General features: G+C 50.0%; 1 protein-coding gene across 1 annotated transcript in view; it reads left to right on the top strand.

Moving 5' to 3' along the window:
• cubn (cubilin (intrinsic factor-cobalamin receptor)) overlaps positions 1–15,173 on the top strand; it is a gene marked incomplete at both ends in the record, with an annotated part of 67,062 nt that overhangs the window by 44,426 nt on the left and 7,463 nt on the right. Inside the window, 13 exons of the mRNA XM_079576273.1 lie at positions 8–148; positions 798–982; positions 2,502–2,673; positions 2,779–2,982; positions 4,118–4,267; positions 4,478–4,599; positions 6,765–6,990; positions 11,081–11,268; positions 11,493–11,649; positions 11,728–11,877; positions 13,007–13,189; positions 13,633–13,762; positions 13,966–14,183. Coding sequence (XP_079432399.1) covers positions 8–148; positions 798–982; positions 2,502–2,673; positions 2,779–2,982; positions 4,118–4,267; positions 4,478–4,599; positions 6,765–6,990; positions 11,081–11,268; positions 11,493–11,649; positions 11,728–11,877; positions 13,007–13,189; positions 13,633–13,762; positions 13,966–14,183 — 2,226 coding nt within the window. The remainder of the gene's footprint in view (positions 1–7; positions 149–797; positions 983–2,501; positions 2,674–2,778; positions 2,983–4,117; positions 4,268–4,477; positions 4,600–6,764; positions 6,991–11,080; positions 11,269–11,492; positions 11,650–11,727; positions 11,878–13,006; positions 13,190–13,632; positions 13,763–13,965; positions 14,184–15,173) is intronic.

Below are 15,173 nucleotides of genomic sequence, written 5' to 3'. Positions count from 1 at the left end.
CCCTCAGGGCCGACGCTGGGCCGTCACTGTGGCACTTCACTCCCGGCTCCTTTCGACACCTCCGACAGCTTTGCCTACGTCAAGTTTGTGAGCGACTCAAGCGGAAACGCCGCCGGGTTCAGCCTGAGGTTCGACGCCAGTGTGGAAGGTAAACTTCTGAACTGCTTCTGTCGGCAGACTGAATAAGAAAAAACAAAAGACGGTTTAAATCAGAGGTCATGGACAAAAAGCCAAATTCAAGAATGATGGTGTCAAGCAAACGTCCGAGACATTACAGGGTCGGTTTACATTCATATCAGAATCAGATTTTGATATAATCAGTAAATAATAAGAAAATTACTTTGAAAAGATTGAAAGTAAATTGTATCCTGTTTCTTTAATTACAGTGTCAGTTTGTGACCTGGTTTAAGTCCTGGTTTGGGCCAGGCTTTATAGCAGGTGAAAATCATCTAAATCCCATCATAGTGAAGAGGCTAAAACGCTGTTGGATCTGGGACATCATACTTTAACAAACGTATTCCCAACATAAAAAGATCATCCAATTTAGTGGAAAGTAGATTTTATTTATTTTTGTAATCCGCTTGACCATTTTCAGATTCTACGTTGCAAAAATGTTCTAAACCAGTACAAACACTTTCGACACCTTTTCCTCTCCTCGCTGGGTTTTAACAATAAGTAACAAAAGTAAAATAAAAAGTGCTGAGTGTCCAAAGTTTGCTTGTTCATGGTGCTTTTCTTTTAAAAAGTGTTTCTCGAAACTTGAGAGTTGGTTTAATGATTTGTTTTGTTCCCCGCAGTGTGTGGTGGAGAACTGAACGCCCCGTCTGGAACCATCTCGTCCCCGAACTACCCGAACCTGTACCCGCACAGCCGGGTGTGCCGCTGGGAGGTGGTGGCTGTCCCCGGGCGCAGAGTCACCTTCACCATCAACGACCTGCGGCTGGAGGGCTCCGGGACCAACTGCGTCAGCGACTATGTGGAGGTGAGGAGGAAGTCATCCACACACTGACCTAATCAATGTTTTTGTCCAGCCACGTCTCAGTTACAAACATAAAATCAAGAGTATAAAAGGAGACAAGATCATTACCAATGATTTTCTAATATGAAGATCATTGACATTGAGTTCACCGTGTAGAAAATTGACCCGACTTGTCCCTCTCCCTGCGGTCCAGTCGCCTCACAGTAACAACAGTAGGGACCAGTTGGCGATCACCGTATAATAGCCATCTGGATATTGTCCGTTGAAATTTTGTTCATAAGTACTGACTAAAAGGCCGTGGGAACCCAGGGTGCTGAGGGTGCTGCAGCATGCCCTGGTGGATAGTTTGTGTATTGCAAGCAATATTATTAAAAAGGAAATAATAATATTTTGGGGGGAAATCCTGTCTCTCAGCATCCCGGTGGCGTAGCAAAGGTACCAAGGGGCCCCAATCAAGAATGTCGGTAGGGGGCCCTCTGGTGGCCGCCCTGTGTACTGCACACTGTGAGAGAGGACGTCTCGTGGGCAGGAGTTGGTCACCTGACAACTCCCATAATGCAGTTCTCTGCATAAGTTTCCCTCAGGGCAGAAAGCTGATGTTCTTTAGGTCATAATGAGTGTCACAGTAAACTGGTCTCACTTTAGAAATATAATCTGGTGGACACATGAGTAAAAGGTTTGTCCACTGCTCATTATAAGTTAACATTATCGGGAACCATGACCCCATTTGGAATTGCAGCTCCAAAATCTTAGGAAGTCTGTGTTTGATGCAAGTTTATTAAAAAAATGGGTCTGTTCACGGGGGCCCTTGCCTGTTGGGGGCCTAACGGCAAGCTACGCCTCTGAGCATCCCCTTAACCAAAATAAGTTCCCACGACTAAAGTGAGTATTTAAAAACAGGAGGAAGCCGAAGTAACAAAAATCTTCACAAATTCGCCCCGCCCCTCTTTTCACAGGGGTGCGGTGGCATGAGGACTGTGAAACATCCATTTGTAATAGGCCTACTTTCTAATTGTTCTAGATTTTTGACCAAATTAATCATTTAAATGTGTTTTGTATAGGCTGTTTTAGATGTCATTTAATAAGGTCTACCTTATGTGTTGAATAAAACCCTAAGCTGCCAAAACAGCACAACAAAGTTTGGAACGAATGCCAGTGACTAATGCCAACTGTCTAAATACTTACAGAGCTGTGGTAACGGCAACGTGGCACAGTATGAAAGAAACATAATTGCACTAAAACAGACAATAATGGATCTTGGGGGGGTGTGCTGATGGTGGGGCGGGGCGCTCTGCCACTTAAATATTCTAATAACCCCTAATATTCTTCCTCATGCAGCTCCCCTAGAAACGCCCCAGCTCCTCCCCTTTTTCAATCTACTTCTTTACTCTAAAAACTTGCAGAACTCCTGTCTTTTGTAAGTTTTCCAGTAAATATTGAGTAGACCAAACGTGTACTTTGGAGCCCGAGTGAGCTCATATTTGCGTGCCTGTTAACCTCACCCTCTACTCGCCTTGTGCAGGTGCGAAATGGGCTGGCTGAGGACGCCCCTCTCCTGCAGAGGTTCTGTGGGACGGTCCCGGCTGGTACTCAGGTCCAGTCCTCAGGGAACACCATGACTGTGATCTTCAGAACAGACGCTTCGGTGTCCAACGGAGGCTTCAGCGCGTCCTACTCTACTGACCTGCCCGCAGGTACGACATTGTCCCACACTGTCCCACACTGTCCCACACTGTCCCACACTGTCCCACACAGCCATCTACATGTGTCTCCATAAATCAAACTTTGTGTGTCTCCAGTGTGTGGGGGCATCCTGGGCAGTGAGTCTGGGGGGAACATCACCTCTCCTGGGTACCTGGTCTCCAACTACAGCAGCAACCTGAACTGTGAGTGGGTCATCCAGAACCACCACCATATCAACTCCTCCATCGTGGTCATCATCCAGGACCTCCACCTGCAGAGCCACCAGACCTGCGAGGGGGACTTCCTCCAGTTCAGACTGGGTAAGGAACAATCAGAGAGGAGATGGGTCAAGGTCACACCAACAAAAAACTACAGAATGATGGTCAAAAGTCATTTCCAATAAACATGTCTCTGGTGCTGTGCAGGTCAGTGGCCAACGGGAAAATGTGGAATTTGGGATTTTTTTTTTATACTCATTCACCCTAAATGTTCCTTGGTAATTGTGTTGGGACACACGTCTTGTTGGCACCATAGACTGTATATATGAATGGACAGCTTCTCCTCACTCCTCCCTCTTTACCATAATGACCACGCTCACGGGGGAATTCATGGCGGATTTACAGACTCCCACTCCCCAGCTCTGACGAAGCATGTTCCTAAAAAGGACATACGGGCGGGTTCTTCACCGTAGACTCGGCCCTTGCGTGACGTGTAGCTCGCGCTGCTCCAATGCTAACAGTCCGAGCCTCATTAAGTGCGAGATTTTCAAAATTCTTCTTACGAAAACCAGCCTGGTTTCTTAACCTCTTAACCCCCACCTTCACCAAGTGTGTTTTTTCGCTAGTTCAGCTTTAACCAAATCTAAAAGGGCACAGCCTATAGGCCAGTGTAACGCCTCATTTGAAAGCCTAAAAAAAGACCTATTAAACTAACCTACACGTTACTTGTCACTCTGCGTTTTCATGACTTTTATTTCCTACATTTTCATTACTTTGTGTCACTTTTCTGATGCTTTTTTGTTGCGGTTTCGTCACTTTTTCATCTCTTTTGTTGCATTTTCATCCTTATTTTAATCTAATTTTTGTTGCCATTTTCACACTTTTTTTCAAGAAGCTTTTCTATTTGGGTGAAGCCAAACTGGAGAAAATGTGCTCGGTTCAGGAGTGAGATAAGAGGTTAAATTGTGACTAATCCAGCGTTATCACAGGAGGAATATCTAGTTTCTAAAAAATAGAAACCAGGCGTTAAAGTTGTTTTTAAAGTGTCTCAACTCCAATGCTTTTCAATGGGGAACTAGCGGTGATATGGAGGTACTACAGCAATGGCGCCCCCCAGTGTCGTTGTGAAAAAGCAGGGCAGCCAGCGGCCATTGGTTGGCACACTGCACTGTTGCTCTGTTCTCTCTAAATGCTGAAGAGGAGATTCATATATTCTTTATGTCTGACATTGGTTCAGGTGATGGGAGTGGAGAGCAGCTGGCTAAGCTCTGTGGACAGACCATTCCCCCGGTCCCCATCGTGGTGTTCACCCCCCAGCTGTACGTGCACTTCCAGACCGACTCGTCACAGGGCGACCTGGGCTTCAAGCTTCAGTACTCCTTCTCCGGCAAGTCCTTTACTTCACGCTTTGATTAGAGAGAAATGAGTGGGTTGAGCACGAGAAAATGTTTGATTTCTTTGAGTTCAGCACGTTTTATTAATGAATTGAAATATACATTAGTTTTATTCTACATTATTCACTTACTGCATCGTTTTAGCAAAGACACTACACTGACAGAAACGATGACGCATGTGACTGACTGGAGGGTTCTTTCAGAGTGTGGAGGTTGGCAGATGGGTGAAGGGGGGGTGGTGTCCAGCCCTCTCTACCCTGGTGTGTACCCCGGCCCCAGCCGCTGTGCCTGGCTCTTAGAGGCCCCTCCAGGACACACAATCACAGTGAGTATCAGCCATGTTCTCTCCTCTGTACTACAGCCTACAAACACGGAACTGAGGGACGGACTTTGTTCTCTTGACTGAACGGATTTAATGATTAATCTGCTGAGATGTTTTAAAATGTGCTCCACAACGTTTTCTTTTCAGTTTTTGTGAATCAAAATTAGAAAGCTGTGTCAGAGTCAGCACTTCATGAGTCAACAAGAAACCTGCAAAATAACTGTTTTTAAAGAGCAGACATGGACACAGAGGGGCAGTGGTGCAGTTATGGTCAGATACAGTGGTGAGAAAAAGTAAGTGCACCATGTGGAATTTATCACATTTCTGCCTAAACTGGAGACTAAATGTGGTCTGATCTTCATCAAAACAATGAATAAACAGTATCTGCTTAAACTAATGCCACCCAAACATTTACATGTGATCATATTTTTACTGACCATAACTTATTGGAAGAAGTAAGTACACCGCCTGAATCTCACTGAGCTGCAGCAGTTTTGTAAAGATTCATCCTCATCTAATCTGCAACTACAGAAAAGCAGTTATTTAATACAGGGGTTCACTTACTTATTCCACACTGTTGTGAATTTTTTTTTCTGCAAAATTAATACAGCCCCACACCATGGTTCTCCTGCTCCAGACTTCACAGTGAGGAGAGGGTTTAGATGTTGGTGCTGTTCCATTTTTCCTCCACACATGACGTTGTGTGTTCCTCCCAAACTGTTCAACTTAGTTCCAACAGTCCTCAGTGTATTTCCCCAGTAGTGCTGTGGAGCATCCAAGAGCTCTTTCGCAAACCAAACTTGAATAGTTTGGGAGGAACACACAACGTCATGTGTGGAGGAAAAATGGAACAGCACCAACATCAAAACCCTCTCCTCACTGTGAAGTCTGGAGCAGGAGAACCATGGTGTGGGGCTGTTTTGATGCCTCAGGGCCTGGACAACGTGCTATCATCAATAGAAAAATGAATTCACAAGTTTATCAAGATATTTTAGAGAAAAACCTGAGACATTCGCAACAGTATGGAATAAGTAAGTGAACCCCTGTATTAAATATCTGCTGATCCTTCTTTTGTAGCAATAACTGCTCTTCTGTAGCTGAAGATCAGACACTCACAATGATCAGGATGAATCTTGGACCATTCGTCAAAACTGCTGCAGTTCAGCAAGATTCAGGGGGTGTACTTACTTATTCCTCGCTCTCCTGTGAAAGTCTACATGTTATGGTCAATACAAATATGATAAAATGTAAATGTTTGGGTGGTATTAGTTAAAGTAGACACTGTTTAATCATTCTTGTGATTTAGATGAAGATCAGACCACATTTAATTTATGCAGAAGAAATTCCACACAGTGTACTTACTTTTTCTCGCCACTGTACGTGTATTTGGATTTGAAATGTGGCAAGTGAGTTTGTGTTTGGATTAGTGTTGGGCGATATGATGATAAAAATCGAATTGTGATCTGACCTCCACGACCATCTGCTTTTTTGGTGTCATCGCCATATCATGATTCACTTACTTTCATGTTTTATGCAGCAACGAGCTCAAATACTGACACTTTTCCACACTCACTGCTTCTACTGTTGTAATTAAACCAGAACTAAACCAGGAGAAAGTAGGTCTACACCAGGTACAATATCACGGACTGAACCTGGATTAAACCAGGCCTAAACTAAGACGTAAACCAGACTAAAGCAGAGATTGAAGTCAAGGTCTAAACCAGGACCAAACTAAAAAGGACCAAACCAGGGACAGAGTGAGACGAGTATTGCCCTGGGCGAAACCAGGACTAAACCAGGTCAAAACGCAAGGACTCGATTAGAAAAAACCCAAGAGAAAACTGGGTCTATATCAGGTCTAAACCTGGACAGACTGAACCAGGATTAAACCAGGACTAACCCATGAGAGGAGCATGTCACAACAATGTAAGGACTCAAACTCAGACTAAACCAGGACAACACCAGGTCTAAACCCAAGGAGAAGCAGATGGCTTTAGTCGCCTTTTAAAAGAAAAATAAATTGTGAGAAGATCGAAATTAAACTAAACGTTGCGGTGTGTGGCCAGCCTTAGCCTGTCTAAAAGTAAATTGTTTTTAAATGAAGTCACATGCACTCCATCCATATTTGATGTAACCCGTGGAGTAATTGTCCTGTTCTGCTGCGTCAGCTCACGTTCACGTACTTCAGCCTGGAGGCCCACTCCACCTGCGGCTGGGACTCGGTCACCATCTTCAACGGCGGCTCCGCGGGCTCTCCCGTGATCGGACAGTACTGCGGGACCACGTCTCCTGGAACGGTCCAGTCGGGCTCCAATAAGCTGGCCGTGGTCTTCTTGGCCGACCACAGTGTGTCCCATGGAGGCTTCATGGCCACGTGGTCAGCTGACTCTTCCGGTGAGACGGCTCCTGTTGGTGTTTTCTATTGCTACTTCCTACAATGTGCTTTTGAGTATGTTTGGAACCAGAGCAGCAGAGCAGAAAGGATGATGGTGTCTGAGAGGATGATGTTAGGAGAAGAGCTGTGTGGCATATGAATGAGTTCCACATGTCCAGAGAGGGGATACTGAGTATACGGGCAGAAGAACGCTGAGGTTAGAGTAGCCAATAGATGGAAAGCAGAGAGGAAGACCAAAGTATGGGTGTGGTCAAGACATGAAGACATGCGAGCAGAGGATGTCAAGGAAAGGGCAACATTATGCAGAGGATGAAGGGGAGAGGGTCAGAGGGAGCAGAGGAGAGGATCAGAGGGAGCAGAGGAGAGGATCAGAGGGGGCAGAGGAGAGGATCAGAGGGAGCAGAGGAGAGGGTCAGAGGGGGAAGAGGAGAGGATCAGAGGGGGCAGAGGAGAGGATCAGAGGGGGCAGAGGAGAGGGTCAGAGGGGGCAGAGGAGAGGATCAGAGGGGGCAGAGGAGAGGATCAGAGGGGGCAGAGGAGAGGATCAGAGGGAGCAGAGGAGAGGATCAGAGGGAGCAGAGGAGAGGATCAGAGGGAGCAGAGGAGAGGATCAGAGGGGGAAGAGGAGAGAATCAGAGGGGGCAGAGGAGAGGGTCAGAGGGAGCAGAGGAGAGGATCAGAGGGAGCAGAGGAGAGGGTCAGAGGGAGCAGAGGAGAGGATCAGAGGGAGCAGAGGAGAGGATCAGAGGGGGCAGAGGAGAAGATCAGAGGGGGCAGAGGAGAGGGTCAGAGGGAGCAGAGGAGAGGGTCAGAGGGGGCAGAGGAGAGGATCAGAGGGGGCAGAGGAGAGGGTCAGAGGGGGCAGAGGAGAGGGTCAGAGGGAGCAGAGGAGAGGGTCAGAGGGGGCAGAGGAGAGGATCAGAGGGGGCAGAGGAGAGGGTCAGAGGGAGCAGAGGAGAGGGTCAGAGGGAGCAGAGGAGAGGGTCAGAGGGGGCAGAGGAGAGGGTCAGAGGGAGCAGAGGAGAGGGTCAGAGGGAGCAGAGGAGAGGGTCAGAGGGAGCAGAGGAGAGGATCAGAGGGGGCAGAGGAGAGGATCAGAGGGAGCAGAGGAGAGGGTCAGAGGGAGCAGAGGATCAGAGGCTGCAGAGGAGAGGATCAGAGGGGGAAGAGGAGAGGATCAGAGGGGGCAGAGGAGAGGATCAGAGGGAGCAGAGGAGAGGGTCAGAGGGAGCAGAGGAGAGGGTCAGAGGGGGCAGAGGAGAGGATCAGAGGGGGCAGAGGAGAGGATCAGAGGGAGCAGAGGAGAGGATCAGAGGGGGCAGAGGAGAGGATCAGAGGGAGCAGAGGAGAGGATCAGAGGGAGCAGAGGAGAGGATCAGAGGGGGCAGAGGAGAGGATCAGAGGGAGCAGAGGAGAGGATCAGAGGGAGCAGAGGAGAGGGTCAGAGGGAGCAGAGGAGAGGGTCAGAGGGGGCAGAGGAGAGGATCAGAGGGGGCAGAGGAGAGGATCAGAGGGAGCAGAGGAGAGGATCAGAGGGGGCAGAGGAGAGGATCAGAGGGAGCAGAGGAGAGGATCAGAGGGAGCAGAGGAGAGGATCAGAGGGGGCAGAGGAGAGGATCAGAGGGAGCAGAGGAGAGGATCAGAGGGAGCAGAGGAGAGGATCAGAGGGGGCAGAGGAGAGGAGCAGAGGGAGCAGAGGAGAGGATCAGAGGGAGCAGAGGAGAGGATCAGAGGGAGCAGAGGAGAGGATCAGAGGGGACAGAGGAGAGGATCAGAGGGAGCAGGGAGGATCAGAGGGAGCAGAGGAGAGGATCAGAGGGGACAGAGGATCAGAGGCTGCAGAGGAGAGGGTCAGAGGGGGAAGAGGAGAGGATCAGAGGGGGCAGAGGAGAGGATCAGAGGGAGCAGAGGAGAGGATCAGAGGGGACAGAGGAGAGGATCAGAGGGAGCAGGGAGGATCAGAGGGAGCAGAGGAGAGGATCAGAGGGAGCAGAGGAGAGGGTCAGAGGGAGCAGAGGAGAGGATCAGAGGGAGCAGAGGAGAGGATCAGAGGGGACAGAGGAGAGGATCAGAGGGAGCAGGGAGGATCAGAGGGAGCAGAGGAGAGGTTCAGAGGGAGCAGAGGAGAGGTTCAGAGGGGACAGAGGAGAGGATCAGAGGGAGCAGGGAGAATCAGAGGGAGCAGAGGAGAGGATCAGAGGAAAGGGTCAGAGGGAGCAGAGGAGAGGATCAGAGGGGGCAGAGGAGAGGGTCAGAGGGGGCAGAGGAGAGGATCAGAGGATGCAGAGGAGAGGATCAGAGGGGCAGAGGAGAGGATCAGAGGGAGCAGAGGAGAGTATCAGAGGGGCAGAGGAGAGGATCAGAGGGGTCAGAGGAGAGGATCAGAGGGGCAGAGGAGAGGATCAGAGGGGGCAGAGGAGAGGATCAGAGGGGCAGAGGAGAGGATCAGAGGGAGCAGAGGAGAGGATCAGAGGGAGCAGAGGAGAGGATCAGAGGGAGCAGAGGAGAGGGTCAGAGGATGCAGAGGAGAGGATCAGAGGGGGCAGAGGAGAGGATCAGAGGGGGCAGAGGAGAGGATCAGAGGGGGCAGAGGAGAGGATCAGAGGGGGCAGAGGAGAGGATCAGAGGGGGCAGAGGAGAGGGTCAGAGGGAGCAGAGGAGAGTATCAGAGGGGCAGAGGAGAGGATCAGAGGGAGCAGAGGAGAGGATCAGAGGGGGCAGAGGAGAGGATCAGAGGGGCAGAGGAGAGGATCAGAGGGAGCAGAGGAGAGGATCAGAGGGGGCAGAGGAGAGGATCAGAGGGAGCAGGGAGGATCAGAGGGAGCAGAGGAGAGGATCAGAGGGGGCAGAGGAGAGGATCAGAGGGAGCAGAGGAGAGGGTCAGAGGGAGCAGAGGAGAGGATCAGAGGGGCAGAGGAGAGGATCAGAGGGGCAGAGGAGAGGATCAGAGGGAGCAGAGGAGAGGATCAGAGGGATCAGAGGAGAGGCTCAGAGGGAGCAGAGGAGAGGATCAGAGGGGGCAGAGGAGAGGATCAGAGGGAGCAGAGGAGAGGATCAGAGGGGGCAGAGGAGAGGATCAGAGGGAGCAGAGGAGAGGCTCAGAGGGGGCAGAGGAGAGGATCAGAGGGAGCAGAGGAGAGGATCAGAGGGGGCAGAGGAGAGGATCAGAGGGGCAAGAGGAGAGGATCAGAGGGGGCAGAGGGTCAGAGGGGGCAGAGGAGAGGATCAGAGGGGGCAGAGGAGAGGGTCAGAGGGGGCAGAGGAGAGGATCAGAGGGGGCAGAGGAGAGGGGCAGAGGGGGCAGAGGGTCAGAGGGGGCAGAGGAGAGGATCAGAGGGGGCAGAGGAGAGGATCAGAGGGGGCAGAGGAGAGGGTCAGAGGGGGCAGAGGAAAGGGTCAGAGGGGGCAGAGGAGAGGATCAGAGGGGGCAGAGGATCAGAGGGAGCAGAGGAGAGGATCAGAGGGGGCAGAGGAGAGGATCAGCGGGGGCAGAGGAGAGGATCAGAGGGAGCAGAGGAGAGGGTCAGAGGGGGCAGAGGAGAGGATCAGAGGGGGCAGAGGATCAGAGGGAGCAGAGGAGAGGATCAGAAGGGGCAGAGGAGAGGGTCAGAGGGGGCAGAGGAGAGGATCAGAGGGAGCAGAGGAGAGGATCAGAGGGGGCAGAGGAGAGGATCAGAGGGGGCAGAGGAGAGGATCAGAGGGAGCAGAGGAGAGGATCAGAGGGAGTAGAGGAGAGGAGCAGAGGGGGCAGAGGAGAGGATCAGAGGGAGCAGAGGAGAGGGTCAGAGGGGGCAGAGGAGAGGAGCAGAGGGAGCAGAGGATCAGAGGGAGCAGAGGAGAGGATCAGAGGGGGCAGAGGAGAGGGTCAGAGGGGGCAGAGGAGAGGATCAGAGGGGGCAGAGGATCAGAGGGAGCAGAGGAGAGGATCAGAGGGGGCAGAGGAGAGGGTCAGAGGGGGCAGAGGAGAGGATCAGAGGGAGCAGAGGAGAGGATCAGCGGGGGCAGAGGAGAGGATCAGCGGGGGCAGAGGAGAGGATCAGAGGGAGCAGAGGTCAAACGGTGCAGTTGACCTCTGTGTTTGTACCGCAGGCTGTGGAGGGGTGATCCACGCTGACAGTGGGATCATCAAGTCTCCAAACTACCCTCAGAACTTCCCGGCCAACTCCGAGTGTCTGTGGCACATCATCGCTCACGAGGGCAACCACCTGGAGCTGAGCTACAGCGGAGACTTCCAGATCCCAGACACCTCCGGGACCTGCGCCAGCAGCTACGTCAAGGTACGGTCTGGCGGCCTACTGCAGCAGCCTACTATACATGTTTTGGGTTTATCAGGGACAGTGCTAACTTCTTCTTGCTGCAAGACCAGAATTAGCCAGGTCTAAACTAATTATTGCAGCTTAAATGCATATAGATGGTTTTGAGTTTACAAATACCAAGGCTGAGTTGTCCAAAGTGTATGAAAACAAGTTTCTTCAGTCCATGACTCTGGTGTTCTGTGCAGGTGTGGTCAGGCCGTACTCAGGCCTCAAACGCCCTCTTATCCACCTCCTGTGGCTCTGTGACCCCTCAGCCTGTAGTGGCCCCTGGGAGCATGATTACTGTACGCTTCCAGAGCAGCGGGGCCACCGGCAAGGGCTTCTCTGCTTCCTACTTCACCAGTAAGAGACTTCAGACATCCACACTCCAGCATGTTGTGTGCTGGGCTGTGGTCAGTAAATAACATCCTTTTCCCTCAGGGTGTGGTGCCAACTTCACCAGCTCCAGGGGGAACGTGGTGTCTCCGAACTACCCCTCGGACTACCCCAACCGAGCCAACTGCAACTACAACATCGACGCAGCAGCGCAGAGCGTGGTGGTGCTCACCTTCAGAGTCTTCCAAGTGGAAGGTACGAGACACTACCCAGGAACCACTCCGAGATCTAACAAGGTCAAAATGTGGCCCTCAGACTAGTTTCTGGTGGCCCTCAGGCTTCTTGTTGAATTGCCAAATATTGCCAGAGATGGTCCTTTTTACTTATTGAGTTTAATCATTTGACACAAGTAAAACTAGACTAACTTTTTGTTGGCATTATGATTCCAAGCCTAAGTAAAGGTGTGGGGAACAGTCAGGACCTTCTGTGTGTGTTTGACAGCATTGACCACTGTCTGTGGCCCTCAGTGGCGTGTACACTTTAATGTTTTAAGGAGAGTTAAAAAACAATAATCCTACAGACGGAGCTGCAGCAGATTCCCGACACCAGGCTCCACTTTCATTACAAGCAAAGGCTGTTGTTCAGATCCACGCAGCACATCAGGGAGAGTCACATGCATATCTACTGCACTACACACATGTGGGTGTACACATGTTCAACAAATGATCATTTCAGTGGGACATTTGAGAAAGGAAGAGTAGACCTGTCCAGTGTCCACCAGGTCACTGTAACCCATCCTCTGTGCATCTTTGTCTCATACAGAACGTTTGGTCAAATGAGCATTTTATTAACTGTTAAATGTTAATTAAAGTGAGGAGACGGTGAGAGTGACATTTGACAGGAAAGCTCGTCTCATTGATTATACGTTTTAGCCCGGGGATTCAGGGAGGGAAAATATTATTATTTCATTTCAGGCCCAGGCGCTCGTTTATACACCATCTATTAAATTTGTAAACCATTTAAACGTACAGAATATCACTTTAATGCTTCAAAAGGACCCAATGTATTAACCCTTTTCAGTTATAAAACTACATGCGTGGACATAAAATATGGCAATCTGTTTGGAATCAGTTAGCGAATTGAGAAAGAACTGGAGTCAGAGGAAAAGTAAATTGCATTACCGTCCCTATGTTTTCAGCTTGATTGTTAATTTAGGTACAAACTACTCAGTTCAAACAAAGAACACAATATTTATTTATTTCGTTCTCGTGAACACGGTCTCCTGTCTCGTCTCATGGGCTTTGTGTCTCGGCCCACACCTGATAAAGGGTGGAAATAACTATGAACATTTTCTAAAAAAAAAACATCTCTCATCTGCTTTCAGATCACTCCTCGTGTGGGTTTGACGGTCTGAAGATCTTCACCCAGGGCTCTAGTGCTCCTGTCGCCACCGTGTGCGGCTCCACCATCCCCGGGCCCTTCTACACCCTCGGGCCCATGCGCCTCCAGTTCTACTCGGACTCTGTGGTCAGTGACACGGGCTTCATGGCTGAGTACAATACCTTTGGTGAGTTTGGATCCGTCCACCCTCTTCTATTCGTCTAAACATCAATGAATTAATTCTGCTTCCTACTAGACCTGGGTACTATTAAATCCACAAAGTTATATAGTATATTTATGTTTTGAACTAAAGTCTGAATACCTGGATACGTCACTTAATGGTACAATTTACACTAAAAGTACACTAACTTCCTTCTTTACAAATAGCACTGCCTGCCGCCTGCGTCGTATTCGGCTTTTCTCTGATTAATGTGCATGTCAGTCACTCCCATTTGGAATTTGAAGAAATCCCCCTGATCCCAGATACACGTCTTTGTAAAGAAAGGGAAGAGCGTGTGTTCTGGCTAACTCGGTGCAGTGATGTGATGCTGTAGTCAATATTTTGGTAGCACCCAGGCCTTATTTCCATTTATTTACTTAGCAATAACAGTTATATTGTGCGTCTTTCAGCCTGTGGAGGGTTCTTCAACAGCACCTCTGGCACCATAAGCAGCCCAGCCCTGTCCCTCACAGACTACCTCCACAACATCAACTGCTCCTACCACATCCAGGTGCAGGACAACCGGGTCGTAGACCTCAAGTAAGAGCTTGCATCAAGCACGATGCTACGCAAAAATACAGCACAAGAAATACAATTTAAATGAAAACCTAATCTCAGTCACAATACTCAACAGAAAAAATAGTACACAGTTGAATGAACCAGAAGCAGCCTGACATAATTGTGTAAAGACTCCATTGTGGTGCCTCCAAAGTGTTTAAATACTATCTTGTGTTGGCGCGGAGGTTCAACTGGTTCGACCTGGAGTCGTCCTCGTCCTGTCGCTATGACTACGTGGCGGTGTACGACGGGCCGAACACCCTGGCTCCTCTGCTCGGGACCTTCTGCGGGTCTGAGCTGCCCCCCCACCTCAGGTCCTCCACCAGCCACCTGTACCTGGTGTTCAGGACAGACTCTTCGGTCAGCCGCGAGGGCTGGAGGGCCGCCTACAGCGAGACACTGGGTACTGCTCTGGCACATGCCGACAGACACACATTTCAGCATGCAGAGAAAGGACACGAGGGTACTGGAAGTCAGTGACTAACCAGAGAAAGGACACGAGGGTAGTGGACGTCAGTGACTAACCAGAGAAAGGACACGAGGGTAGTGGAAGTCAGTGTCTAACCAGAGAAAGGACACGAGGGTAGTGGAAGTTAGTGTCTAACCAGAGAAAGGACATGAGGGTAGTGGAAGTCAGTGACTAACCAGAGAAAGGACATGAGGGTAGTGGAAGTCAGTGACTAACCAGAGAAAGGACACGAGGGTAGTGGAAGTCAGTGACTAACCAGAGAAAGGACACGAGGGTAGTGGAAGTCAGTGACTAACCAGAGAAAGGACACGAGGGTAGTGGAAGTCAGTGACTAACCAGAGAAAGGACACGAGGGTAGTGGAAGTCAGTGACTAACCAGAGAAAGGACGTGATGGTAGTGGAAGTCAGTGACTAACCAGAGAAAGGACACGAGGGTAGTGGAAGTCAGTGACTAACCAGAGAAAGGACGTGATGGTAGTGGAAGTCAGTGACTAACCAGAGAAAGGACACGAGGGCAGTGGACGTCAGTGACTAACCAGAGAAAGGACACGAGGGTAGTGGAAGTCAGTGACTAACCAGAGAAAGGACACGAGGGTAGTGGAAGTCAGTGTCTAACCAGAGAAAGGACACGAGGGTAGTGGAAGTCAGTGTCTAACCAGAGAAAGGACACGAGGGTAGTGAAAGTCAGTGACAAACCAGAGAAAGGACACGAGGGTAGTGGAAGTCAGTGACTAACCAGAGAAAGGACGTGATGGTAGTGGAAGTCAGTGACTAACCAGAGAAAGGACATGAGGGTAGTGGAAGTCAGTGACTAACCAGAGAAAGGACACGAGGGTAGTGGAAGTCAGTGACTAACCAGAGAAAGGACACGAGGGTAGTGGAAGTCAGTGTCTAACCAGAGAAAGGACACGAGGGTAGTGGAAG

Source organism: Gobius niger (genome assembly GCF_951799975.1).
Source record: "Gobius niger genome assembly, chromosome: 18".
Lineage (NCBI taxonomy): Eukaryota > Metazoa > Chordata > Actinopteri > Gobiiformes > Gobiidae > Gobius > Gobius niger.
This window is presented reverse-complemented; position numbering and strand designations above follow the sequence as displayed.